The sequence below is a fragment of the Astatotilapia calliptera genome, chromosome 10 (assembly GCF_964374335.1).
Source record: "Astatotilapia calliptera chromosome 10, fAstCal68.1, whole genome shotgun sequence".
Lineage (NCBI taxonomy): Eukaryota > Metazoa > Chordata > Actinopteri > Cichliformes > Cichlidae > Astatotilapia > Astatotilapia calliptera.
In genome coordinates this window covers 16,076,027-16,103,689 of record NC_137431.1, presented here as the reverse complement: position 1 = coordinate 16,103,689, position 27,663 = coordinate 16,076,027, and the positions used below count along the sequence as shown (strand labels likewise).

At 40.2% G+C, this 27,663-nt stretch overlaps 3 protein-coding genes and 3 pseudogenes across 9 annotated transcripts in view; 4 read left to right on the top strand and 2 right to left on the bottom strand.

The window, feature by feature from the left end:
• The window catches only part of LOC145431562 (uncharacterized), a 50,451-nt pseudogene extending 36,971 nt beyond the window's left edge, over positions 1–13,480 (top strand). The window contains exons 5-7 of the transcript XR_013911906.1: positions 11,038–11,218; positions 11,369–11,450; positions 11,683–13,480. The product of XR_013911906.1 is annotated as an uncharacterized LOC145431562 (transcript). The remainder of the gene's footprint in view (positions 1–11,037; positions 11,219–11,368; positions 11,451–11,682) is intronic.
• Positions 1,568–11,139, top strand: LOC145431560 (rho GTPase-activating protein 42-like). The gene is made up of 5 exons (XM_080307545.1): positions 1,568–2,132; positions 4,723–4,818; positions 4,913–4,974; positions 9,114–9,185; positions 10,822–11,139. Exons 1-5 carry the CDS (start codon positions 1,979–1,981, stop codon positions 10,882–10,884), a joined length of 447 nt encoding a protein of 148 aa, XP_080163671.1. The 5' UTR covers positions 1,568–1,978; the 3' UTR covers positions 10,885–11,139.
• On the top strand, positions 12,329–16,499 carry LOC113030796 (U11/U12 small nuclear ribonucleoprotein 35 kDa protein pseudogene; annotated as a pseudogene). Its single transcript, XR_013911937.1, has 2 exons — positions 12,329–12,336; positions 14,859–16,499. The product of XR_013911937.1 is annotated as a U11/U12 small nuclear ribonucleoprotein 35 kDa protein pseudogene (transcript).
• Positions 16,500–17,387: 888 nt separating this feature from the next.
• On the bottom strand, positions 17,388–18,782 carry LOC145431561 (uncharacterized). 3 transcript variants are annotated; one of them, XR_013911905.1, is made up of 3 exons: positions 18,621–18,757; positions 17,725–17,935; positions 17,388–17,636 (listed from the first exon to the last, which is right to left on the bottom strand). XR_013911905.1 is itself a non-coding variant. In XM_080307547.1 (3 exons), exons 1-3 carry the CDS (start codon positions 18,722–18,724, stop codon positions 17,537–17,539), a joined length of 375 nt encoding a protein of 124 aa, XP_080163673.1. In that variant the 5' UTR covers positions 18,725–18,782; the 3' UTR covers positions 17,388–17,536. The 3 variants fall into 3 exon arrangements, 2 of the variants coding, with proteins under 2 accessions (XP_080163673.1, XP_080163672.1); XM_080307547.1 differs by having other exon boundaries at positions 18,661–18,782; XM_080307546.1 differs by having other exon boundaries at positions 18,634–18,755.
• Positions 18,783–20,480: 1,698 nt separating this feature from the next.
• On the top strand, positions 20,481–23,115 carry LOC145431559 (uncharacterized). 2 transcript variants are annotated; one of them, XM_080307544.1, is made up of 5 exons: positions 20,481–20,636; positions 20,776–20,934; positions 21,754–21,849; positions 22,568–22,778; positions 22,867–23,115. In XM_080307544.1, exons 2-5 carry the CDS (start codon positions 20,808–20,810, stop codon positions 22,964–22,966), a joined length of 534 nt encoding a protein of 177 aa, XP_080163670.1. In that variant the 5' UTR covers positions 20,481–20,636; positions 20,776–20,807; the 3' UTR covers positions 22,967–23,115. The 2 variants fall into 2 exon arrangements, with proteins under 2 accessions (XP_080163670.1, XP_080163668.1); XM_080307542.1 differs by having other exon boundaries at positions 21,754–21,876.
• LOC145431557 (U11/U12 small nuclear ribonucleoprotein 35 kDa protein pseudogene) lies at positions 22,417–26,109 on the bottom strand (annotated as a pseudogene). Its single transcript, XR_013911902.1, has one exon. The product of XR_013911902.1 is annotated as a U11/U12 small nuclear ribonucleoprotein 35 kDa protein pseudogene (transcript).
• Between the last annotated feature and the right edge of the window lie 1,554 nt (positions 26,110–27,663).

Here is a 27,663-nt window from a genome sequence, read left to right as displayed (position 1 = left end):
ATTCAATTTTATTGATATACCGCCAGATCACAAGAACAACCTCCTCAAGGTGCTTTATACTGTAAGGTAAGAACCCTACAATAACACATAGAAAACCCCAACAATTAGCACTTGGCGACAGTGGGAAGGAAAAGCTCTCCTTTTACAGGAAGAAACCTCCAGCAGAACCAAGTTCACGGAGGGGCAGCCACTTGAACTGACCCTGTGTGTGTGTGTGAATGACTGGAGGGAGACAGGACAAAGACAGGCTGTGGGAGAGAGACAGAAAGTATTAATATTTAATGATGCAGAGTAGTGTACAAATACAAGGAGAGCGAAAAAAGATGAGTGAAGAAGAAACACTCTGTGTATCATGGAAAGCCCCCAGAACCATAAACCTATTGCAGGGTAACAAAATCTCCCGAATCCAAACTGGGAGCTGGTTCCATAGAAGAGAGGCTTGAAAGCCAAAGACTCTGCCTCCCTTTCTACTTTCAAATGCCCAAGGAACCATGAGTAAGCCAGCACTCTGAGACTGAAGTGGTCTGTTGGGGTTATATGGCGATACGGAGTGGTTGATTCTCAAGCTTTAGCTTACATATTGTGTGTGTGTTTGAGTCAGATATAGCACATTTTTAACCCATTGCTCAGTACGAGTAACATGTCCATGTCATTCTCCCTTATAGTCACTGCACTTTGTCCCACATTTATTTGGTCCTACGTTTATTTGGATCTGGTCACATTAGTTGTCATGCATTGGGGGTACTGAAATACAGTAGGACGTGTTCTCCTGGAGTCTACCACTGGGATGTTAACAGTGGATTGGTTTCTAGGTCCTATTGGCTGCCTGGGACCTCCATAGATCAGGTGTGCTCTGGATTCTCAGTGGGCTTGTTTTGTTGGGGAAAGTAGCTTAATACCTTTGTTGAGCAGTTTTTGTGGTCTGGTTTTCATCCACTTGTAGAGGCTGCTGTTACTGGGGAGTGTAACTGCGATGGGATGCATGACTGGTCTGCAACAATGTCCAGGTGGGTTGGTAAGTGTCAAAACACCACCCAGTGCCAGCACCCAAAGTATCCCAGATGAACACTGCATTGTAACAGGCAATCAGTGTTAGTTACCCTGTAGTTATGTAGTTAATGAGGTGGCTCATCGATGTACAGTACATCTAGGCGTCTCTAGTTGTCTGTGAGGAAAACGGGGTTTAAAAAAAAGAGAAAAAAAGGGAAAAACGGCAGGGTACTTTTTAATCCTTTAACACATCAGCTGACATACTCAGTTCCTTGTAACGCTTTCACTTCACCCGGAATATACTGACAATTCGCGCTGAAATGAAACAGATTTTCAGGACTTTAATTTGAGCTGTTGTGTTATTTAAGTATTTATTCATAGGAAAATAATTTATTTAAAAATTTGCTCGAGTATTTTCTATTATTAAAATTATTGTTGTTGTTGCTGCCGCTGGTGTTCATATTGTTAAAAACCTGTGGATCACAGAGTTATCGGCCCATTTGTATTCTTTGCCAAGTTTTCCACCAATTTCAGCACGCGCCAGCAGGAGTCTCCCGTTCCCATAGTAACAAGACTAGGATCCGTCCGTAGACAAAGTTAGCCAGTCTTTGCCGACTTCTTTCTTTGGTGCGACCAACATTAAGCCCTGTTAGTTACTCTGCACGGCCGTACGTCCGCTTTGCTTCACCTAATAAGTAAATAAGAAGTCAGCGCGACGCCTTATATGAAAGTAGCGACAGTAAGAAGGCTGCATGGAGCTCGTTGTATAGCTTAGCCAAGCCTTCTCTATCAGAGACTCTGTTGTGTTCTTGTGTCCGGAAGTTCTGCTGGGAAAAAAGTAAGAAAGGCATGAAAAAGAGTAGCTGGAGGAAATTTCTGAGAAATTTGCTCGGAGCACACTGAAACACCGTTTGGTGTCTCGCCGAGGAGGCAGAGAAGGCGTCGTGCTGTTGTTCTCTCGTAATTAGCGGCGTGTATTAATCTAGCGATGGGTCTGCCGACGCTGGAGTTCAGTGATTCTTTCCTGGACAGCCCGGATTTCAGAGAGCGGCTGCAGTGCCATGAAATAGAGTTGGAGCGAACCAACAGGTTCATAAAAGACCTCATCAAAGATGGAAACATGCTCATATCTGCCCTTAAAAGTAAGTACGCGCTGATTAATAGCTGATTCTTGGGAGCGAATGTGCTTTACAGTTTGCAGTGATTTATGCAACCTGATCCAAAGGGAAGTCCTCTGGGTATCATTCCAAACAGAACCACTGTAGGGACTTGAACCTTGAGTGTCTCATTTTTCATTTGTGTGTGTAGTATGAGCAGGACAGTTTGGAAGGTAGTTACAGTGTTATGCACAGTGTAGGTCTGTGATATACACAGCAGCTATTGCGCGAGTTAATAATTAATAATATTTGTTCACCTTAATTTGTTGATGTAGGTCACCTTTACAATATTGTAGTCTGCTGTTACATACAGGTTTTAACTAGCAGAAAGCAGCAAACAGCTGACAACTGCCTTGAGGGCCCAAAACAGCAGGACCACCGCCTAACCTCCACCCACCAAGCTACTATTGGGTGTTACCTGATTTCGGCTAGATTACTGAAAATATATAAAAAGACCATGTCCACATTAACTATATCAGTGATGTTTTTGATTTTTTTTTTCTATAAACAGTGGGTATTTTTTTTAAAAGTGGCAGAAGAATGTTAATTTAGCTTGTTTTGCTTGGGTATTAGTACTAAACCTAAAGGCACTAAACTCTCAATTTCTTTAAAACAGAGGAAAACTGGAAATATTCACATTTTTGCACATATGAATCTTTATTATTATCACATTTGGGGTTTTTCCTGAATACAATTTTTTTTAAACGCCAGCCCCAGAATACCTTGTATTTATTAAATGGTTGGAAATAACTGGAACACGCAAATGCTATGCAAAGAAAGTCTTAAAGAAGGTTGCTCAGTCTCATGGCATTCACCATCAAATAACCTTACATAGTACAGGTCAGCCCCCAAAGATCGCGTTAATGACTGTGTGTTTATTAATTTTGACACCTTCATTTGACAGTATAAAGGCACATGGCTGGGTTACTGACTGGGTGCCATATTCTTGTCCTGATGACAGCTTTCAAACAGCATATACCTCCTTGTTGTTTGTAGTGTTTGATTAAGGTGGGGGGTGGGGTTTTTGGCTCACCTGTTGGCTGAGGTCATCACCTGCCGCTGCCAGCTGTATACACACAAGGTCAAAACAAGGCAGAGGTTTGTCAGAAAACCTTACCTACTTCCGAACTGGATGAAGAAGAACATGAAGTCTAAAGAGGCTGAAGCTTCAATTTTATTGTTTGATCACCACATTTCAGCTTGCAGCTTTCACCAGGGTGAAGCAATAATACCACAAGTGTTGCTGGAGTTTTAACCTCTGTTAAAAGAAGCATGACCAGACTTCAAAAACAGTAAATATAGGACAAGAAGTATGCTTGTGAGGGACAATGTGGGACATATTACCAATGCTGAGAGTAAATCAGTGAAAGAGAGATATATTTTATTTGAATGTTTTCCAAATCTCTTGCTAAGTAAATATGTGTACTTTTTCGCATTAGATGTCTTACTCTCATGCATCCTCTCTCTCTTAAAAAAAAAAATCCCAGCAGCCTTTAAAACTGTTGTTAACTGTTCAGAGGATGATTTCTCTGATAATAATCTAGGTTTTAGTTCATCCATGAAATGGCACATCTCATTTTGAGCTGAAAAAAAAAACCTCTTGAGAATCACCTACCACTAGTTTTACACAGTTATTAAGGGTTTTCGAGTCTTTATTGTAGTTGTATATTTTATTGTGTTTATACTTCACAAAAGTCTCCAATGTTTGTGTTATTGTGGTGATTTCCACATGTTAACTTCAGGAGAACCTTGATGAAATGATGTCTTTTGGTTCAGCCTCTAAGTAAAAAGCCATACTTTGGAAAAAGTGTGTGCCTAACAGTGTTGAATTGTAAGATTGAGGGAACACGAGGGGGTCACCTTAAACACACAAGGTGTTTGACTGCTCTGTGACCACACAGATGTGAAATAACCTGAAAACCAGTCAAAAGCAAGTTATTTGACACCAAACAAACCCTCATCAGAATAAGCACATTAAGCACATTTTTCTGCACGAATGCAGTCTAGGACATAAACAGTCCTGGACACCAAATCGAGTGCAGAATGAAGTGGTTGTTTTGTTGTTTTCATACATTCAACCTGAACAAAGTTTTTGCAGTAATCTGGTGTACACTGATAGAAATATAAATGACAGTTTAATGGTTTTATTACCAGTTTGCAGTGGAGTGGTATGATTAAGATGTTTTCTCAGCGGCTGCCCTGCACAACAATCTCAGGGTGTGTTAATGACAGAATGCAGCCAAGTATTTTGTGTGCCTTAGAGAATAAACTGTGGTATTAAACTCTATTATTGGAGTGTTGTTTGGACACGTAAACACACAGGAGATTGTTGCAGGGTGTGGCACTTCATTTACATCACACTTGAAGAGACTTGTAGGAAAATATATTAATGGTTTATTACAGGATGGAATAAGTGATTTTTCCCTGCAACCTGTAGAACAAAGGGAGCATTTCAGGTGGCCGCTGATGGCAACTTGTGCAAAAAGCTAAACAGGCTAAGTTAAAGATGTTACCCGTAATCCAGCTGTTAACAATGCTTTAGTTGACGTAATGAACTTCTACCTGTCTTCCTCAGGTCTTTCTCTTGCTGTACAGCGATTCTCACAGTCTCTGCAGGAGTTTCAGTTTGAATGCATTGGAGATGCAGAGACTGATGATGAGGTCAATATAGGTGAGACAGAAATGCCACTTTTTACACAAGCTTGCACAATATTTAAGATATGCAAAGCCTTTTACAGCAGTGGGATGTGTTATTTATTTTGCAGCCCAGTCTTTAAAGGAGTTCTCTCAGCTCTTAAGCACCATGGAAGAGGAGAGAAAACGTCTGGTAAGAAAATGTGTGATTGTATTTGAGTGTGGGTGCGTAGAAATACAGACTTGGTAGCAGTTTGATACATTGATAACTAACTGTAGGATGTTTGTTCTTGTAGATATTTATACCTGTCATCTTTCTCTGGCTGACTATGCTCATCTCTTAAAAAAATTAACCAAACTTCTATCACCAAAGTCTAAACCAACCAGAAATGTGTTCGCACTCTATGTCTCCTGTTGAGCAGCAGAAAGCAGCAAGTGCATCCCATCTTTAAGCACCTGTAATTTTTTTTTTAATAGTAAGAATTTGAAAATACTGTGGCAGCATGAAAGGGAAAAAATACCACTTGAATCTGAGGCTTCCTTCAGGTTTGCAGAACTTTATCACAAGCCGAGCTGAAACCATCTCACTGTACATTACCTTACTAACTACTATACACTGACCAAAAAAGGAGTAAATATTAAAAATAGGATCACCAGGAGGCTAGAAAGCAATTTCAAATGAATGCTAATGATCAACCCAATATGTGACTGTAAATGTGTTCACAACTTTTTCACCAGCCCAAGTGGACAAAAAAAAAACATGTTTATTCACCATTACTGATTAAGATTTAAGTCATTAGTTACTAGGGCTGCTCGATTATGGCAAAAATGATAATCACGATTATTTTCACTGAAATTGAGATCTCGATTATTTGACGATATTTATTTAACCCTTTAAGACCTACCATAGAACTAAGTCCGCCAGAGCTTATATTATTTTTTTACATGTTGTAGTGCCATTTGTGGGAGCATTTCAAGTTGCTATACAACTGATATGGCCCATATTTTAATAATATGTATGCATTAAGTCCATAGTAACTACATTAATTGCAAAAAAGTGCAATAAACTACAAAAAAATTGAAAATAGTTTTTGTTTTGTTTTTTACATATATTTCTACTTGGAGAAATTTAAGAGGTTTATCCCTTAAAACTTTAAATACAAAAAAGTTGCAAAAAATAGTTTACAACAACAGGAAATTTATTTTGAGTGTCTTCATAGTTTTATTTTTGAGATACACCAATTTTTATATACACTGCAGAAAAAACAAAAAAACAATCCTATGATGCAAATTTGCAAAGAAAACAGCAGGTGCATCAAAATAAACTATTTCCAGCAGTGCAATTTGAGTTCTAAGCATCTCAGAAACTATTCAGAAAAGTCAAACATGACCAGTATAGGTTTTTAAGGCCTACAAGTAAAAAACTACATTTCCGCGAAAATGACATCACTTCCAGTTTCGGCCAGGAAATGGCGGACATGCGATAGTTCGCGCTGATGTCTGTTTCACTGTGGGAAGTGTTACTAACAGCTGATCGGATCGGCAAAGCATGTTTCTGGAATATTATGTTTTTGTTCCTGCAAGCGCTTTTTATGCAATTTTTGCAAAGCTATATGTGGAAGGAAACCGTGACCGAGGACAAGCTGATGGCATAAGATGTAAGTACAACTCCTCCGGTTTCATATACAAAACAAATTATTGCGCTAGCTTACACGGTTCAGGTTCTACAGGGATTTAAAAATCGTTACACAAAACGGAGCGTGCTGCTCTGACCGGATTTAAAGGGTTAACAATGAATTTAAAAAATAATATAAAATAGTGTGCAACACCACTGAAGTTTTTTTTAACCTCTCTTTTCAACCAACGGCAGTCAGTCTCCTCTCCAAATAACTTCTGCTTAGCTTTCCGAGCTTCCCTCGGGTCCTCTTAATCAGCGGTCTCCAACCTTTTTTGCGCCACGGACCAGTTTATGCCCGACAATACTTTTTACGGACCGGCCTTTAAGGTGTCGCGGATAAATGAGGGAGGGGCTAATAATCGGCTCAGTCATTTTTAAGGATCGTTGAAAGCCCAGATCGTAATCGTGATTAAAATTCGATTAATTGAGCAGCCCTATTAGTTACTATGTACAGGATTTCTGTTTAAAAGCTGAACTCATTCTTAGCCACTGTCACTTCCTCGAGCTCCTACTTCAGTCCAGTTCCCACAAGTCTGATTCACACCTTCTTTTTTTTTAGTGAATACGTTTTACCGACAGCACTTTGTGCACCATGGCAATTTGGGAAATGTCTTTGACTCAGAGAACCTCCATCAGTCAGAGGTCTTTGTTTCAGGGTGACTCGAGTCTGGCACAGTCTGTGTGAAGGCAAACCTGTGCGCATGTGCAATGTATGTGCATAGTATGCAACCTCATGTGTGTGTCTTTGTGGTTGTGAGCACGGTCTGGTTACAGAGGCACCATGTGGAACCTATTCTGCCAATTCCCCTGTGAGCGTGAGCACAGCCCCAGTGCCTGGGAAAGTCCATATAAGGGTCCTGTGTGTGTGTGTTTGACTGCCCATTTCTCTTTGTGAGTGTGTATGTGTGTGCACGCATTTCGATTGCATGCTTTTCCACTTAATGTGGCACTACTCCAACCCTTCTAACAACATCATTATTATCATTATTATGTTTAAGGGAAATTCCAGCAAATGAGTTCCTCTGAAATACCTACCCGTCCAACCTGAAAAGACCATTATTGTGACCTGACAATGGACTTCAGTCTCTTAGATTCCACTTTCATCCAGCTGAATGTAATAAGAAACCAGATCTCTTTTGGGGTATTAGGGCAGCACGAAAGTCAAAGTGAAAGTGGAGTCATGATGTGGGAGTGGGGGTATATTTATAGTCTGATGCTTAAATCAACTGAGACAGAACAAAGTAAGATTTGACCGACATTTGCAATATATAGACTCCTGACTAAAGAGGGCAGAGACCTAATGTAAACACCAGAGTCCTCAGTTCTGATAACCCCTCTGTACCACAGCCTCTCACTCACAAGTTTCTCATACATACTGCAGCAACTCAACCAGCAGAAATGTTACAGCAGTTTTACTGTAATTTTTCTGATGAAACAGGCCAGTGTTGGCCAATATTTTGTGAAATACTTTGCATCAGAGCTCTTTGGTTTGCAGTATTTCAATGACTACTGGCAAAAAAACAGTTTTATGTCTAGTGTTTTTAAATAGAGTGATGTGCAAAAGTCTTGAGCCACCCCTCATGTCTTTATCTTTTTCTAGGACAACAGGAATACATTGTATAAAGCAAAAAAAAAAAAAAAAAGGGCATTTCTGACAAACCTTATAGTCAAAATTGGATATCACCACCGAGCAACTTTATTCTTCAACAAGACCTGAACTCTCTTTGGCAAGCTTTCTTTCTTCAAGTAGTCTTCAGGAACAATTCTACAGGCTTCTCGAAGGACAATCAGATTTTTTCTTTTTATCCTTTGGATGTTGGCTGCCTTTTGTTCCATTCTAATCTCACACTGTTGTTGTTGATGTTGAAGTCCAGGTTCAACATTATTGTGGGGAGGCCAATCCATGACTAATAGTGTTTCATTGTGTGTTTTCTATCCAGGTATGCAGTTTGTTTGGGATAATTGTCATTTTGCAAATGGTCAGATACAAAGACTGGATAGCAAATGTGTGAAAAAGGAGCCGATGTCAAAAGAAAAGCTTTAAAAGACCTTCAGAAAGTCTGGCTTTGGCACAATATAAAGGAATGTGAGATGGCTTGAGGCTTTGGCAGAGTACTGTATGTGCCAAGCATGACGAAATCATAACTAAATGTTTGTGCTGGGTGTTACTGTGATGTTTGAACAGCTCTTCAAGGTGATGAAGCTTAAGCTTTGTTTTTTTTTTTGTTATGTCAGCAGCAGGTAAAGTGTAGGCATTAAAAGGTGTTTGATTATTCAGATCATTTGCTTTGCTCAAATATACATACCTTGCTACCTCTGTTCTCAATAATTTCCATTTAAATAGTTTACAATTGACAAGGTAAATAGAGTAAATCTCAACCAGAAATTTGCTTTTATACAACAATTTGGTGAAGTTTTCGATAGATTGTCTTGTTAGCATATTGATTTGAAATATTTTGAATTCAATTTTCCTGTTTTAAGGTAAAACTCTCAGAATAATAAAAGGCAAGCCTCTGCTGACCAGTTGATAAAAGCTATTTTGAGTGAGACGCTAAAGCCCTCATGGGAGCTGTTGCTTTATTTATGTTGCTTGTCTCGATATTTACTCGATATGACACACTGAGCTGACTGCATTTTCTGTTTTCATCTCTTAGATCCAAAATGCTGATGATGTTTTGATCTCACCACTCGAGAAGTTTCGGAAGGAACAGATTGGAGCTGTAAAGGTATACCTCCTCTTCTTATAGTCGAAGGGTCACTGCTGAGTAGATTATGAACATGGATGTTGCTTTCATTTGGTATGCAGCACTCTGGGTGGTGATCAGACAGATCACTCTGCTTCTTTCTGGTCCCGCTCGGGTTGTTAGTCAGCGATCAGAGAATCCAATTTGTCGAGATAAATGATGGATCACAGTCCAGTGTCAGCAACAAGGTCATGGGAACGGACGCTGGGAGGGCAAGAAAAGGAGCACGTCACAGACAGAGGGATGGTTGAACTCAGACAGACAGTGTAAACAAAAAATGAGTTTGGTGTCTGGTTTCAGCAGCTGTCTCGAGTTGTATAATCCAGTTTTATCTATTTTTTGGTTTCCTCTTTTCTTTTTCAGTGAAAAATAAGGATGTAGATAGCAGCATCACGTGGTCGATTACTAGTCCTGAAAATGAAATCAAAGCTCACTTCTTTGTATTACTGGAAGTAACTCCTCAGCCTGAAATGTTGCAAGTGTTTGCGTGAGAAATGCCAGTAGTCACTTCTCAGAGAATAGAGATACACGTGTGGCATTGAGAGCTACAGCTGTTTTTGTAAAAGAGATGTTATCGTAACTATTTTTAGTGTGTCTCTTTCAAAAAATGTGCTACTGAAACTCACAGTTCCAGCAGGATAAACTCAAAACTTTAGTGACTGCCTAACTTTTATCTGTAGAATAAAACAAATTACATAAGAAGTTAGGACGATGTGAGAAATTGAAACAAAAAATGGAACGCAGTGATTTGCAAATATAACCAGTTAAAGCTGCTCAACAGCCCCATATTTTTTTATTTCATAATGTCCAAATGTTTTCAGCTGCTGAAAGGTCTGGACTGCAAGACTTTTCTACTGTGAAGCCATACTGGTTGAGTAGTTGGCATTGTCTTGCTGAAATATCCAAGGCCTTCACTGAAAAGACAATCTGGGAGCACAAGTTGCTGTAAAACCTTCAGCATTGACGGCCCCTTTTAAGATGTGTAAGCTGTTAATTTCACAGGCACTGACGCACCCCAGGAGATTCAAACTTTTGAGCTGAGCACTGATAACAAACCAGATAAAGGTGTGTCTCCGCTTTAGTCTGACCACAGAGCAGTTTTCTGCTTTGCCTCAGTCCATTTCAAATAAGCGTTAGCCCAGAGAAGATGGTGGTGTTTCTGGAATATGTTCATATATAGCTTCTACTTTGTATGATAAAGTTTTAGCCTGTGGTGTCAAGAGAAAAAGTTTAAATATAATTACAAAAGACTGATTTTTAAAAAAAGGAGATGTGGGGGCCCACCGTAACCCTTTGTGTACGGTTTGTCAGAAAGTCCTTAATCCATAGACAGGTGGAATATGGGACTCCTAGGGTTAACAGCTTGCACACCAGCTGTGAGGAAGGATGGTGTTAAAGGCAGAGCTAAAGTCAATAAAGAGGAGGCGTGTGTAGCTCCCCTGGTGCTCCAGGTGCGACAGGGTAGCATGGAGAGATGTAGATGATGAGATATTTTAAAGCCTCGATTATACACGGACCACTGGAGACCCAACGACTGAGTAATCATTCCAGTTATACTTCTTTAAACTGCACTGCCTACGCGCATATGTAGTTGGTGCATTGTAATTGAAATTCACAGACACCCAAGAAGATTCGCAGATGTGGAAAGTATAAAACCCACTTAAGTCTGAACAACACTTAAGTCTGGTGAAAAAGCGGCAAGAGACGAGAAATACGCTCAGTGGGGAAAAGGGTAAATGTGCATGATCATTTCAAATATCACAGTTTATGTGATTATATCCACATAAAAAATTATAAAAGTGGTTCAATGGTTTATGTTAAAATGTATGTATAGGTTGGCACAGAGCCAGATGCATCAGCAGAAACTTGAGGACGCGCTGCACGAAGCCAGAAGCCACTGGCACGTCACCATGACGATGAGGATCTTGACCGCATGTTGAGAGAACAGGAAAGAGAAGGCGATCCTATGGCTGCAATGCTCAGGCGTAAAAAGGACCGTGGCACAAAAACACAAGGTGTTTAACATTATATATGTTTTATTTTATTTATGACTTTATTTTATTTCACCAGGTCAATCCTTGTAAGAAGCTTTTAAATAGCAGCAGTTTTGTTTTTGCTACTGTTTGTATTTTTATTTATTTGTATGTTTGTTTTGATTTTTGTAGAGAAACCTCGATATAAAGGCCCTGCTCCACCTCCAAACCGGTTCAATATTCCACCGGGGTACCGCTGGGACGGAGTTGACAGGTAGAGTTTGTGCATCGGTGACAGAGGAAAACTGTTGAGGACAGAACTGTAGTTTAATATTGAATGTTTTTAATACACACATCAGTTTGTCATTTTGCACATTAATGGTAAAGAAATTGTGATCATTTTTTTCCACGTCTATATTAAATTTGCGCCTAATTGAATGGATTGTCTTTGGCCTTTTAGCTTGTCGTATCATAATTAATAGGGTTATTTTATTTGTGTCTTGCAGGTCAAATGGTTTTGAACAGAAACGCTACCAGAGGATGGCAGATAAAAAGGCTGTGCAGGAAGCGGCCTATAAATGGAGTGTGGAGGATATGTAAAGGCTTTCAGAAAATGATGAATCTGGAGCAGAGCTAAAGAGCACACCTTCTCAACCTTTATGTATAATTTTTATGCTGTTAGAACAACAAGACTAGATGCATCTACGCAGCAAAAGTTCTTTTTTAAATAAACTACATAGAAGAATTTGTTTCACCTTTCCAAACCCTTTTGATACTGTACCATGTGTATCAGATGGAACTGTACAGAAAAATGAAGTGAAGCATGTTCACAATTTTTGTAAGAAGTTATTCACCGTGGAGCAGAAGCTGTTGTGGTTTCAGTGTTTTATTAAAGAATGTTTTTGTAATGCATTGTCCCAAGAGTGTTCAGGCACCTGTAACTTGGATAGCATTTGACATTCAGTCTTTTTAGATAATTTTATACACTTACCACCCATTTTATTAGGCAACAGTAACTCAAATAACCGCTTGTTACAACCAACATATTTTGGTCCTGGACATAGAAATAGAGACATGTCCCTCATGACTCCAAAATGAAACGTAGTGCACAGCAACCAAATGCTGAAAGAGAGTGTCCACAGCTGACTGTCGATGGTATGGTATAGCTGTGAGGGTTTTGTGTACAAGATAAATGCACATTTGAGAGTTCTGTGGTGTAGCTAAAAAAGACTGACCTACAGAGATGTGAAAAAAGCGGCATTCAAATAAGTCATTCCTTGCCATATTAATCAGGGAGTACATACACTGACAGGATGCTGTGACTCTCACAGTGAGGGAATCAGGTTGGGCTCTAATATTTTTTCTAGCAATGTCCGATTCAGTCTAACATCTGTAAAAGTTTTAAGGCACTTTCCACCAGCACTATCAAAAAGAATTATGGAAGAATGATTTGTAGAATCAAGGAATCGGTGTCCTGGTTGCACATGCTAGACCAATGGCTTAATAACACAACAATGCTATTGCCTTTAATCTGTCACTATCTATGCTATTGATTATGGTGTAATTATATAAAAAAATTTTTTTTTAAAGTGACAGTATTGTGCAATGAATAAAAAGTTTTATTTATAAACTTTTTATTTTTATAAAAAATATTATTTATTATTAATAATAATTAACCTTACTTCATACTTGCAAATTTGTCGACTGATGCTATAATTAATCTACGTTATCTATTTTTAATTTAAGTTTTAAGTTGGTCTAAGTATCTTAGCACAGCGGAACTCTAGTATCCTTAGTCGGGCGAGTAGGGGGACTTTAAAATGTGACACACTGGACCCCGTTTCATTACGGAATGTTTTTGTTGATGCACTTGGAAGAGTGAATAGATTCAGCGGTACTGGTGTGGTTTAACGCGTAATTGGCGACTAATGCAGAGAAATATTAGCCCTGAAAACTGTTTGTAAAGCCCGCCAGTCTCCTGTGTAGTGATGGCCAAATGAAGCTTTCCGAAGCACTGAAGCTTGTATTGAAAAACGGTTCATTACTCGAAGCTTTTCAACACAGTCCTCTCCGGTGACATCTGGTGGTGAAAATTTTGAAGAGCAGCTTGAATCTGCAAAATAAAACGGACTGCTCAATTATCACTGCTCACTCAAGAGTGGAGTTCTCTCTGATATTGGGCCACCGTTCCGTTGCTTTGAACATGTAATTGGTTTTGTTTTCTCGATTGGGGGGCTGAAAAAAATGTAATGCGTATTTGCGTAATACATTTTGATCAATAAACTTTCCCTATTTAAACATGCACTATGGTGGCCTTTCTTTGCTCATAACTCCTTGATGTTGGTAAATACAATAAGTGAGCAATATATATAATATACATATGATAATGCACAGCACATTATGGAGTATGCCCCTGCTGTGAAGTCCTGCCTCCATCTACTTGTCGTTTAATCAGCTGGACAGGTTCATACAAAATATTAGATTAGGCCAATTCCTATACATATTTTTGACCTAGGGGTGGGATTGATTGTGAACTGGAAAGGGAAAATGCTTAGGAAGCTGAGTAGGGCTGCATCGTCACTGATTTGTAGAATCATTTTGATTCGATACAGGATCCGATTCAATTTGATTGGAATCTGGAAAGTTTTGCCTCAGTCAGAAATATTACAAGTCTGATCATTTAACAGTATATATCCATAATTTCGTATCTATTAAAAGAAAGCTGACACATGTGAGACTTAATTAGAGATGTAAACAGAGAGTTATGAAACCTGCAGCTGCAGAAGCCAGCGGGAAAAAAAAGAGGCAAACACAGCGCGGACCCGCCGACACATCAAAATCTGACTCTGACGCGTCGGGTCCACGCTGTGTTCACGTTTGTATGCAGAATCCGTAAACCTGCTCCCAGTTACTGTTTTAGCTGCATGGTGTTTGACGACATGTTGTGAGGTTTAACCTGAGATGCTGGCGTTTCAGGCATAATAACGTTAATTTACAAATCGACACGGGATTTTAATGAATCAATATCACTTTATTCAATTTAGCATGGATTGTAATCAGAAAGGCGATAATCAAAACCCACCCCTAATCAAGAACTTGCAAAGTAAAAACATGATCAATGTAAGGTAGCCCTTTTGTTATTTACAGTTAACAAGAGGATTAGTGTTACTGTGCGCTGGCTGAGTCTGTTTCTTTTCTTAGAAATAGTTTCTCCTGCCCTGAAGAAAATCCACTTGCATGGAACAGAAGAGGCTGTGGAGTGCAGGAACTACACTGCAAGCTGGTAGATATGCAGGTATTCCTGGGTCCTGCAGACTATCACCTAAAAACAATAAACAAAATGATTTTCTAAACTGTGTAGCAATGTCATGTACGTATAGTGTCAAATACATTTTTGTAGTCTTCATCAGCTTTAATTCACATGGAAGTGTTCCTAAAGTCATATGCTGTAATGATATTTACATTATGAAAACATGATTTTGGACATTTCAAGTTTTTCACTTCGGCAGATAAAATGAATTGAGCAAAATCAACTCAAAATATTCCCACACGCCAGAATGTCCTCTCTTCCTCGCTGGCTCCATATCTGTCAGTGGAATGATCACCTCTTCGCTCTCTGTCACCATCAACACACTCCACGAATCCCGTGGATGATTCACTTCCTTATATCCGTTTGAATCAGGTACCGAAGCAGTTACGTGCGTAATGAAGCTTCGGACGTCACTGGTCACGTGACTTTTGCCAAACGAAGCAAGCCTCGACACAGTGCTTCTGAACCAGTGTGTTGTTTTATTCGACACACGCTCCGGAGCGTCAGCTTCAAGCGGGCCATCACTACTGACTGGAGTCCGATAGCGAAGGTGTACGACCCGCTGAAAGCTGGTAGCATCGACGGCACAGACGTGGAACCCCATGATCGAGCGGTCTGGAGGGCCATGGGTGCCCGGTACAAGCCCAACAAAGGCGTCGTTGGAGACCCACTGCTCACGCTTTTGTGTCCCGCTTGAACCCACAGACCACCGAAGATAAACTACACAAAGTGTTCTCTAAGTACGGAGACATCCAGCGGCTCCGGCTGGTCCGGGACATTGTCACGGGTTTCTCCAAAGGATATGCCTTCATTGAGTACAAAGAGGAGCGATCTGTGGTCCGGGCCCGCCGGGACGCCAACAAGCTGGTGGTCGACCAGCATGAAGTGTTCGTGGATTTTGAGCAAGAGAGGACTCTTAAAGGATGGGTGCCGCGGCGGCTCGGCGGCGGGCTTGGAGGGAAAAAGGAATCCGGACAGCTGCGGTTCGGCGGCAGGGACAGGCCTTTCCGTAAACCCATCAATCTCGGGGTAGACCCGGTGCAGGAACGAGGTGGTGGTGGTGGTGGAGGGAGGGAGTGGGACAGACCAAGCGGGAGAGCCAGAGACGATCGGGACCGACACAGAACAGCAGAGTGGGGCAACAGAGGAAGGAGAGATGACCGGGACAGAGGCCGAGAGTGGGATGACCGCAGGCACGGAGACAGGAGCAGGCACCGGGACCGGAGATGAAGCATGTGGCTGCACTTCAGCACTTCAGCTTTCAAAGGAGGACAGTGAATGAGTGTGTGACTTGGATAACTGTTTGTGTGAAAGGTTACTTTTTTGTATGCTGATATTCTTCAGATTGTACTGTATGGTAATCAGGACTCTGCCTGTGGCTGTCATATTCAGTTCTTCTCAGGGAAGTCTCAGGAATGACAAAGTAGGGTTGTTGTGTTTTGTTGGGGTTTTTTTTTTTTTTTACAACTCTTTATTCTAGCGAAAAAATTACAATACGGGTGGTGTCCAGCCAAATGAGACTTACATCCATCATGTCAAACATGAGCGCCAGCAGCCAGAATCACTGCTTAAGAGTCCAATTGGATTGCTTTGGGAAATCGGAACTGTATTTTTATACAGTTATCATAAATATTATTACCCCACATATACAATTCAAATTTTATTTCTTGCAATTTAAGTCCCAACAGACTTTTTTCCCCATTTACTACAGAATGTTGTTTATCATGTAGATAAACTGAGACAAACAAAACTGCATTTCTTTTTCTGATATTAAGATATTCCAGGGATTAAATGCATAGTTAAACTTCTTTTCACTGACAGAAAGGGAAGTTTCGCTGGTCCGGCCCACTCAAGGTCAAAGGCTATATGTGACTCGCAATGTAAAATGAGTTTGCAGTTTTGTTTTGTTTTTAAAAAAGCATAAGTTTAAGAGCACATTGTCAGCCCCATTTCTTTTTAAAAAATGTAAATCAGATTATATCATAAACAATAAAATTCGTCATTGTTTTGAAATCTAAGGTGTTACTGTTTGTCAAAGTGTTGCAACATGTTTAAGATTTCCCAAGTTGGGTAGTTTTCCAGTGTAGCCTCATGTGACCCCTGTTTTCAGAGTTGGTAATGATGTGTTGTGCAAGATTTATACTTGAGGGAAGAAAACTCAGTATTCAAACACATTTACTCCTTTTTCCATATACATGCAACTCAGGAATTTGAATCAAATGCTTACTCAAATCAAATCAAAATCAAATCAAATCACTTTTATTGTCACATCACATGTGCAGGCACACTGGCACAGCACATGCGAGTGAAATTCTTGTGTGCGAGCCCCACAAGCAACAGAGATGTGCAAACACAACAACACAAACGAGCAAAATACAAGAATGGCCAACCTGAAACTAATAAATATATGTACAATATATAATAGTGTATGCATTTCTGGATGTGTATACTAAATATTTTCCTACGTGTGTGTGTGTGTGTGTGTTGTGCAAGATTTATACTTGAGGGAAGAAAACTCAGTATTCAAACACATTTACTCCTTTTTCCATATACATGCAACTCAGGAATTTGAATCAAATGCTTACTCAGCTCTTACTCAGCCATCTGATCCTCGGTCCTGCCCAGTGAGGTCAATCAGCTTTCGGTTATGGGTCACTGGGTGGATTCTTAAACTGTGCACAAGTATTTCTGAAGTCATCAATATGAAAGATGACGGGAAATGAATCTCTTATTTCATTAAAAGGTAATTCTCTAATGTACCAGAAAAAAACAAGAGGCAGAACTGACTTTTATTTCCAAGTATGTTCTGAGTAGTAAGCTGTCAATTGTAGTGTTATTTATACGAAGAGACAATGAAGTTAGTGCAAACACATATACGTCAAACACACTGAAAACTGAGGCTTTTTTCCACTGGTTTGTGTTTATTACTGTATGATTATTGGGAATACATGCTGGGACAAGACAAATTTCAAGCATTTGTTAAATATGACTTTGACATTTAATATTAATCATGCATGTATGCAAACATGCAAGATGATTTCCACTGCCGCTTAGAAGTCATGCTTAGCTGGTCTTTGCCTTCCACCGTACCCGACATTCACGATGGGCCAGCCTGGGTAAGTCTCTCTTTGGACCGTGCTGAAGTTGATCCTGTGAATCAGAAGAATCAGAGCACGCAGACACAGAGTAGCTGCTCCCTACATGAAGGACACTGTGATGATGATAAACCTGCTCTCACCTGAACGCAGGGTTAATGCCAATGTTGTCAGGCTGCGGGAAAGCAGGTGTCCGCCTCCTGTGGCAGGAGGATGGGGGAGGGAAGTCTTTCTGATACTGAGACTGCATCTGGGCTGTTTCCTGTTCGTTTTTTGCTGCTGCTGACATGTGATCACGGTTGCCTTCTTGCTCATTCCCTCTCACTTCTCTGTCCTCGCGTCTGTTTCCTCTTCCTGTTTATCATGAGGATGCAGGAGGAGAATGGTGAGATTCCTGTTGTGTGTTACAGCCTGCTGAAGGGTAATCAGAACTTTGCTAAAGGCAGAATTTCATCAACAGTAATCACACTTTCCATAAATAAACTTTCTTACTTTCTTGATCATACTACATGTATTACACTATTTGCTTTTTTCATTTTAATCTTGAGAGAATAATACTTTATACATAAATGAGATGAAATGTTCTTATGAATATAAATCATTTGCTTTGGATGTCGCAGAGCTGTGTGAAGGACACGGGAACACATACACAAATAATTACTGCTGAGGGCAATCCAATCCTGTGTCTGTGAGTAAGAGTGGCAGGAATTTCACTGCACAGCAGAGAAAACAATATCACTCCTCCAGATGCTCTGTGTCTATAACAGCATTTTCACATTTAACCTTATATGGTCTTTCTTATGTTCTATTTGAGGTATTAAATACTTTATTACAGTGTTTTTCAGTTTAATGGCAGTGTAGGGTTTTTTTTTAATCTAAGCTTTAATCACAAAATCACCTTTATAATCTCTACCATCTCTGCCTTCTCACTCATAGCACACTGCCCAAACCATTTCCAAGACACACACATGCACTGAACAGAAAGCCACAGCCTTGCGTGCACTGTGCCATCATAAATGAGTCTTATCTTTATACAGACATGATGAGTTTACTCTCTAGGGTGAGCCAAGTCTGTTGACCTTTGCCTGGATCTTGGTCTGGGATAGGCCTGAAGCAGAAAGCCTCACGTGATGTGGTCTCCATCTTAGCAGGTGTGTCCGGGTAGAGGAGGAATCCTAAAAAGGGTGAAACGTAGACTGTTGACTCTTGTTCCCCTTTTTTAAACCCACTACTTTGGAGTGATTCCAGTTAGCACAGAACATGTAGCCCAACGCTGTTCACAGTTTCTGAAATCCTTCCAGTTAGGTCTCTTTTTCACAGCTTGTTTACTTTGCATATAAATTCTATAAAATATGCGTAATGGCAGTGACAATAAATCATTCACACAGACCTGATTTTTGTGACAACAAAACAAAGTTTTATTTCTGTCTGTTTATTTAGTGATGTGCACCGAGATTAAAGCGAGATCAGAAATAATGACGGTAATTTTGAATCCTTTTGTTATTTCTTGACTAGGACATTGTTTCTATTTCTGTTTTACTCTTTTCAGTGTTTGAACTTTCTTTCATTTTTGAAAAAAACGATGCAATGTTTTACTGTATTTCTTTCTTTGATCCCACTGGGAGCCGTGAAACTAATGGAGTTATTTGTGCAAGGGGAGGGAGGGAGGGTGGTGTGGGGGGTGATGAGTGCAGTGGTGGGAACAGAGCTTTGCTGACTGATACCTCCATGTTAACCCTGGAAAGACTTGAGAACATTTCCCAGCTTTCATTTTCATCCTCGTTCCCATTTGTGAAGCCTAAGATTCACTCTGTAATTTTAACTTTCTTCACCAGATGCAGAGGGTTTTTGTTTTTTGAAATTAGTTTTGTCATGCCGCTCTCTCCCTTTAAAAAAAAAAACATTCGAAAAACAAAAAGAAGCACCACGAGATTCAGAGGTTCGGTAGACCTTGTACCGAGACATACTCAGTATGTGGGTTAGGAGAACAACGGATAAAAATTGGGGGAAATTGGATAAAAAGGATAAAAAAAAATAACACTCACATACTGAAAATGCACAACATAGTGGTAAAAGTCTCAGACAAATAGGGTTTAAAATGACATCTTCCGCCAACACCTCAGATTATTGTTGTCATATATTATAGTAAGTGATTTGCAAGCTTGTGAGGAATTTACAAGAAACAAAAAAATACCTTAAAAAGGATTGCATCACTTAAGAGTTTTTCCATAAATATAAGACTACCTGCTGAAAAGTGCAGGCTCAAACAAGCCCTCTAATGTGAAAAAAGTAATGCTGGATTCATGTCAAAGACGCAGGGAACATTGCTGAGTTCTAGCCAAATGCCCCAGGGTAACTACTGAATGGGAAACTTGTCATTTTCTCTTCCCCCCTTCTTTTTTCCCATTCCTTTCTTGGCTTGGTGTGTCACTTAACACTGCTGTGGTCAAATTTATTTTGCCATCATCACACTTGGTACTGTGCAGCCACCCTTGCAAGACATTTAAACGCATTAACTTTGGAAACAAGGCTTAGCTCGGCACTTCTAGCTTACGGGTGCTGATATTTTATGCCTGTCTGTCAGCAAGACAAACTACCAAGTCAAGCTTGGTGGACAGGTGAAGCGAATCCAGATCACTTTTATTTTAAATTCAAAAACAGATCGTTGGCTTTAGTGGAGAATGGAGTCTCTGGCCAACTTTCTAGTTTACTTATTACCTAGTTGAATCAGTTTTTAAAAAATGGTCATCCAGCCTTTATTTTAATAATATTACTTATAAAAATTCTCATTTTGGAGCATATTCCCTTTTAAACCTGTCTGACTGAACTCACGGACCAAAGTTTCAGCATTCTGGTACTTCATCTGCTTTATTGTCCCAGCTGGTTACTGCTCTATCTGCCAGCCACCGGTGAACAACAGAACACCATGACTACTGCAGTAAACAAGCTTTAAGAAGCTCTTTGTATAAGCGGGCACACAAACACTCACAGTGCAGAGAAATATAGGAAGTAGAGGGTAACACGGCAGAAAGCTTATGTGTTTTTTTAAAGGAAGGTAAGCATTACAGTCACAATGCCCTCCATTTTAAATTTCATAGTTATTATTCTTGGATTTGGTAGTTTTTTTTTAAAAATTAAATTCTGATAGTTTTTTTGTCTTACTTTTTAATGCATCTTTTCTAAAACTTTTTTAGGAGCAGACACCAAAGATTTAGAACATCGGGTGATGCCAGTGATCCAGGAACCAGCAGACAAAATGTTCTTTGAAAATGCCAGCCTGCAGCAACCACGTCGCCACCACGAATTCTTTCTGCGCAGTAGACCCTACAGGGGCGAACCACCAACAGTGGCAGGTAAAGTCCTGCTGCTCCTTCATACCAGCAACAGATAAAGTTACTTATGCTCTCAAATCCTCCACTGTCAGCTTTAATCATCTAAATTAGTGTTTGTAAAAAAAGCTCAGTGGCAAAGGAAAAAAAGAAAGAAAGTTCAAACACTGAAAAGAGTAAAACAGAAATAGAAAGAATGTCCTAGTCAAGAAATAACAAAAGGATTCAAAATTACCGTCATTATTTCTGATCTCGCTTTAATCTCGGTGCACATCACTAAATAAACAGACAGAAATAAAACTTTGTTTTGTTGTCACAAAAATCAGTTCTGTGTGAATGATTAATTGTCACTGTCATTAAGCATATTTTATAGAATTTATATGCAAAGTAAACAAGCTGTGAAAAAGAGACCTAACTGGAAAGATTTCAGAAACTGTGAAACTTGTAAAATATGTGTACACACACACACACACACACACACACACACACACACACACACACACACACACACACACACACACACACACACACACACACGTAGGAAAATATTTAGTATACACATCCAGAAATGCATATACTATTATATATTGTACATATATTTATTAGTTTCAGATGTAGCCATTCTTGTGTTTTGCTTGTTTACATTATTGTATTTTGCACAACTCTGTTGCTTGTGAAGCTCGCACACAAGAATTTCACTCACATGTGCTGTACCAATGTACCTGCACATGTGATGTGACAATAAAAGTGATTTGATTTGATTTGATTTAACTGGAATCACTCCAAAGTAGTGGGTTAAAAAAGGGGAACAAGAGTCAACAGTCTACGTTTCACCCTTTTTAGGATTCCTCCTCTACCCGGACACACCTGCTAAGATGGAGACCACATCACGTGAGGCTTTCTGCTTCAGGCCTATCCCAGACCAAGATCCAGGCAAAGGTCAACAGACTTGGCTCACCCTAGAGAGTAAACTCATCATGTCTGTATAAAGATAAGACTCATTTATGATGGCACGCAAGGCTGTGGCTTTCTGTTCAGTGCATGTGTGTGTCTTGGAAATGGTTTGGGCAGTGTGCTATGAGTGAGAAGGCAGAGATGGTAGAGATTATAAAGGTGATTTTGTGATTAAAGCTTAGATAAAAAAAAAACCCTACACTGCCATTAAACTGAAAAACACTGTAATAAAGTATTTAATACCTCAAATAGAACATAAGAAAGACCATATAAGGTTAAATGTGAAAATGCTGTTATAGACACAGAGCATCTGGAGGAGTGATATTGTTTTCTCTGCTGTGCAGTGAAATTCCTGCCACTCTTACTCACAGACACAGGATTGGATTGCCCTCAGCAGTAATTATTTGTGTATGTGTTCCCGTGTCCTTCACACAGCTCTGCGACATCCAAAGCAAATGATTTATATTCATAAGAACATTTCATCTCATTTATGTATAAAGTATTATTCTCTCAAGATTAAAATGAAAAAAGCAAATAGTGTAATACATGTAGTATGATCAAGAAAGTAAGAAAGTTTATTTATGGAAAGTGTGATTACTGTTGATGAAATTCTGCCTTTAGCAAAGTTCTGATTACCCTTCAGCAGGCTGTAACACACAACAGGAATCTCACCATTCTCCTCCTGCATCCTCATGATAAACAGGAAGAGGAAACAGACGCGAGGACAGAGAAGTGAGAGGGAATGAGCAAGAAGGCAACCGTGATCACATGTCAGCAGCAGCAAAAAACGAACAGGAAACAGCCCAGATGCAGTCTCAGTATCAGAAAGACTTCCCTCCCCCATCCTCCTGCCACAGGAGGCGGACACCTGCTTTCCCGCAGCCTGACAACATTGGCATTAACCCTGCGTTCAGGTGAGAGCAGGTTTATCATCATCACAGTGTCCTTCATGTAGGGAGCAGCTACTCTGTGTCTGCGTGCTCTGATTCTTCTGATTCACAGGATCAACTTCAGCACGGTCCAAAGAGAGACTTACCCAGGCTGGCCCATCGTGAATGTCGGGTACGGTGGAAGGCAAAGACCAGCTAAGCATGACTTCTAAGCGGCAGTGGAAATCATCTTGCATGTTTGCATACATGCATGATTAATATTAAATGTCAAAGTCATATTTAACAAATGCTTGAAATTTGTCTTGTCCCAGCATGTATTCCCAATAATCATACAGTAATAAACACAAACCAGTGGAAAAAAGCCTCAGTTTTCAGTGTGTTTGACGTATATGTGTTTGCACTAACTTCATTGTCTCTTCGTATAAATAACACTACAATTGACAGCTTACTACTCAGAACATACTTGGAAATAAAAGTCAGTTCTGCCTCTTGTTTTTTTCTGGTACATTAGAGAATTACCTTTTAATGAAATAAGAGATTCATTTCCCGTCATCTTTCATATTGATGACTTCAGAAATACTTGTGCACAGTTTAAGAATCCACCCAGTGACCCATAACCGAAAGCTGATTGACCTCACTGGGCAGGACCGAGGATCAGATGGCTGAGTAAGAGCTGAGTAAGCATTTGATTCAAATTCCTGAGTTGCATGTATATGGAAAAAGGAGTAAATGTGTTTGAATACTGAGTTTTCTTCCCTCAAGTATAAATCTTGCACAACACACACACACACACACACGTAGGAAAATATTTAGTATACACATCCAGAAATGCATACACTATTATATATTGTACATATATTTATTAGTTTCAGGTTGGCCATTCTTGTATTTTGCTCGTTTGTGTTGTTGTGTTTGCACATCTCTGTTGCTTGTGGGGCTCGCACACAAGAATTTCACTCGCATGTGCTGTGCCAGTGTGCCTGCACATGTGATGTGACAATAAAAGTGATTTGATTTGATTTTGATTTGATTTGAGTAAGCATTTGATTCAAATTCCTGAGTTGCATGTATATGGAAAAAGGAGTAAATGTGTTTGAATACTGAGTTTTCTTCCCTCAAGTATAAATCTTGCACAACACATCATTACCAACTCTGAAAACAGGGGTCACATGAGGCTACACTGGAAAACTACCCAACTTGGGAAATCTTAAACATGTTGCAACACTTTGACAAACAGTAACACCTTAGATTTCAAAACAATGACGAATTTTATTGTTTATGATATAATCTGATTTACATTTTTTAAAAATAAATGGGGCTGACAATGTGCTCTTAAACTTATGCTTTTTTAAAAACAAAACAAAACTGCAAACTCATTTTACATTGTGAGTCACATATAGCCTTTGACCTTGAGTGGGCCGGACCAGCGAAACTTCCCTTTCTGTCAGTGAAAAGAAGTTTAACTATGCATTTAATCCCTGGAATATCTTAATATCAGAAAAAGAAATGCAGTTTTGTTTGTCTCAGTTTATCTACATGATAAACAACATTCTGTAGTAAATGGGGAAAAAAGTCTGTTGAGACTTAAATTGCAAGAAATAAAATTTGAATTGTATATGTGGGGTAATAATATTTATGATAACTGTATAAAAGTACAGTTCCGATTTCCCAAAGCAATCCAATTGGACTCTTAAGCAGTGATTCTGGCTGCTGGCGCTCATGTTTGACATGATGGATGTAAGTCTCATTTGGCTGGACACCACCCGTATTGTAATTTTTTCGCTAGAATAAAGAGTTGTAAAAAAAAAAAAAACCCCAACAAAACACAACAACCCTACTTTGTCATTCCTGAGACTTCCCTGAGAAGAACTGAATATGACAGCCACAGGCAGAGTCCTGATTACCATACAGTACAATCTGAAGAATATCAGCATACAAAAAAGTAACCTTTCACACAAACAGTTATCCAAGTCACACACTCATTCACTGTCCTCCTTTGAAAGCTGAAGTGCTGAAGTGCAGCCACATGCTTCATCTCCGGTCCCGGTGCCTGCTCCTGTCTCCGTGCCTGCGGTCATCCCACTCTCGGCCTCTGTCCCGGTCATCTCTCCTTCCTCTGTTGCCCCACTCTGCTGTTCTGTGTCGGTCCCGATCGTCTCTGGCTCTCCCGCTTGGTCTGTCCCACTCCCTCCCTCCACCACCACCACCTCGTTCCTGCACCGGGTCTACCCCGAGATTGATGGGTTTACGGAAAGGCCTGTCCCTGCCGCCGAACCGCAGCTGTCCGGATTCCTTTTTCCCTCCAAGCCCGCCGCCGAGCCGCCGCAGCACCCATCCTTTAAGAGTCCTCTCTTGCTCAAAATCCACGAACACTTCATGCTGGTCGACCACCAGCTTGTTGGCGTCCCGGCGGGCCCGGACCACAGATCGCTCCTCTTTGTACTCAATGAAGGCATATCCTTTGGAGAAACCCGTGACAATGTCCCGGACCAGCCGGAGCCGCTGGATGTCTCCGTACTTAGAGAACACTTTGTGTAGTTTATCTTCGGTGGTCTGTGGGTTCAAGCGGGACACAAAAGCGTGAGCAGTGGGTCTCCAACGACGCCTTTGTTGGGCTTGTACCGGGCACCCATGGCCCTCCAGACCGCTCGATCATGGGGTTCCACGTCTGTGCCGTCGATGCTACCAGCTTTCAGCGGGTCGTACACCTTCGCTATCGGACTCCAGTCAGCCATTTTAAACTAGAACGATGGCACAGGAGTAATGATGGCCCGCTTGAAGCTGACGCTCCGGAGCGTGTGTCGAAAAAAACAACACACTGGTTCAGAAGCACTGTGTCGAGGCTTGCTTCGTTTGGCAAAAGTCACGTGACCAGTGACGTCCGAAGCTTCATTACGCACGTAACTGCTTCGGTACCTGATTCAAACGGATATAAGGAAGTGAATCATCCACGGGATTCGTGGAGTGTGTTGATGGTGACAGAGAGCGAAGAGGTGATCATTCCACTGACAGATATGGAGCCAGCGAGGAAGAGAGGACATTCTGGCGTGTGGGAATATTTTGAGTTGATTTTGCTCAATTCATTTTATCTGCCGAAGTGAAAAACTTGAAATGTCCAAAATCATGTTTTCATAATGTAAATATCATTACAGCATATGACTTTAGGAACACTTCCATGTGAATTAAAGCTGATGAAGACTACAAAAATGTATTTGACACTATACGTACATGACATTGCTACACAGTTTAGAAAATCATTTTGTTTATTGTTTTTAGGTGATAGTCTGCAGGACCCAGGAATACCTGCATATCTACCAGCTTGCAGTGTAGTTCCTGCACTCCACAGCCTCTTCTGTTCCATGCAAGTGGATTTTCTTCAGGGCAGGAGAAACTATTTCTAAGAAAAGAAACAGACTCAGCCAGCGCACAGTAACACTAATCCTCTTGTTAACTGTAAATAACAAAAGGGCTACCTTACATTGATCATGTTTTTACTTTGCAAGTTCTTGATTAGGGGTGGGTTTTGATTATCGCCTTTCTGATTACAATCCATGCTAAATTGAATAAAGTGATATTGATTCATTAAAATCCCGTGTCGATTTGTAAATTAACGTTATTATGCCTGAAACGCCAGCATCTCAGGTTAAACCTCACAACATGTCGTCAAACACCATGCAGCTAAAACAGTAACTGGGAGCAGGTTTACGGATTCTGCATACAAACGTGAACACAGAGCGCGGACCCGACGCGTCAGAGTCAGATTTTGATGTGTCGGCGGGTCCGCGCTGTGTTTGCCTCTTTTTTTCCCCGCTGGCTTCTGCAGCTGCAGGTTTCATAACTCTCTGTTTACATCTCTAATTAAGTCTCACATGTGTCAGCTTTCTTTTAATAGATACGAAATTATGGATATATACTGTTAAATGATCAGACTTGTAATATTTCTGACTGAGGCAAAACTTTCCAGATTCCAAACAAATTGAATCGGATCCTGTATCGAATCAAAATGATTCTACAAATCAGTGACGATGCAGCCCTACTCAGCTTCCTAAGCATTTTCCCTTTCCAGTTCACAATCAATCCCACCCCTAGGTCAAAAATATGTATAGGAATTGGCCTAATCTAATATTTTGTATGAACCTGTCCAGCTGATTAAACGACAAGTAGATGGAGGCAGGACTTCACAGCAGGGGCATACTCCATAATGTGCTGTGCATTATCATATGTATATTATATATATTGCTCACTTATTGTATTTACCAACATCAAGGAGTTATGGGCAAAGAAAGGCCACCATAGTGCATGTTTAAATAGGGAAAGTTTATTGATCAAAATGTATTACGCAAATACGCATTACATTTTTTTCAGCCCCCCAATCGAGAAAACAAAACCAATTACATGTTCAAAGCAACGGAACGGTGGCCCAATATCAGAGAGAACTCCACTCTTGAGTGAGCAGTGATAATTGAGCAGTCCGTTTTATTTTGCAGATTCAAGCTGCTCTTCAAAATTTTCACCACCAGATGTCACCGGAGAGGACTGTGTTGAAAAGCTTCGAGTAATGAACCGTTTTTCAATACAAGCTTCAGTGCTTCGGAAAGCTTCATTTGGCCATCACTACACAGGAGACTGGCGGGCTTTACAAACAGTTTTCAGGGCTAATATTTCTCTGCATTAGTCGCCAATTACGCGTTAAACCACACCAGTACCGCTGAATCTATTCACTCTTCCAAGTGCATCAACAAAAACATTCCGTAATGAAACGGGGTCCAGTGTGTCACATTTTAAAGTCCCCCTACTCGCCCGACTAAGGATACTAGAGTTCCGCTGTGCTAAGATACTTAGACCAACTTAAAACTTAAATTAAAAATAGATAACGTAGATTAATTATAGCATCAGTCGACAAATTTGC

Bases quoted from the DNA above. Each gene is read 5' to 3' on its own strand.
- LOC145431560 (XM_080307545.1), top strand. From the start codon at position 1,979: ATGGGTCTGCCGACGCTGGAGTTCAGTGATTCTTTCCTGGACAGCCCG. The intron at 4,975-9,113 runs GTAAGAAAATGT...TTCATCTCTTAG, and splicing joins AAGAGGAGAGAAAACGTCTG to ATCCAAAATGCTGATGATGT. The intron at 9,186-10,821 runs GTATACCTCCTC...TGAAATTCACAG, and splicing joins AACAGATTGGAGCTGTAAAG to ACACCCAAGAAGATTCGCAG.
- LOC145431561 (XM_080307546.1), bottom strand. From the start codon at position 18,724: ATGGAGACCACATCACGTGAGGCTTTCTGCTTCAGGCCTATCCCAGAC. The intron at 17,936-18,633 runs GTAAACTCATCA...CATGATAAACAG, and splicing joins GACTTGGCTCACCCTAGAGA to GAAGAGGAAACAGACGCGAG. The intron at 17,637-17,724 runs GTGAGAGCAGGT...TCTGATTCACAG, and splicing joins GGCATTAACCCTGCGTTCAG to GATCAACTTCAGCACGGTCC.
- LOC145431559 (XM_080307542.1), top strand. From the start codon at position 20,808: ATGCCAGTGATCCAGGAACCAGCAGACAAAATGTTCTTTGAAAATGCC. The intron at 20,935-21,753 runs GTAAAGTCCTGC...CACCCTTTTTAG, and splicing joins CGAACCACCAACAGTGGCAG to GATTCCTCCTCTACCCGGAC. The intron at 21,877-22,567 runs GTAAACTCATCA...CATGATAAACAG, and splicing joins GACTTGGCTCACCCTAGAGA to GAAGAGGAAACAGACGCGAG.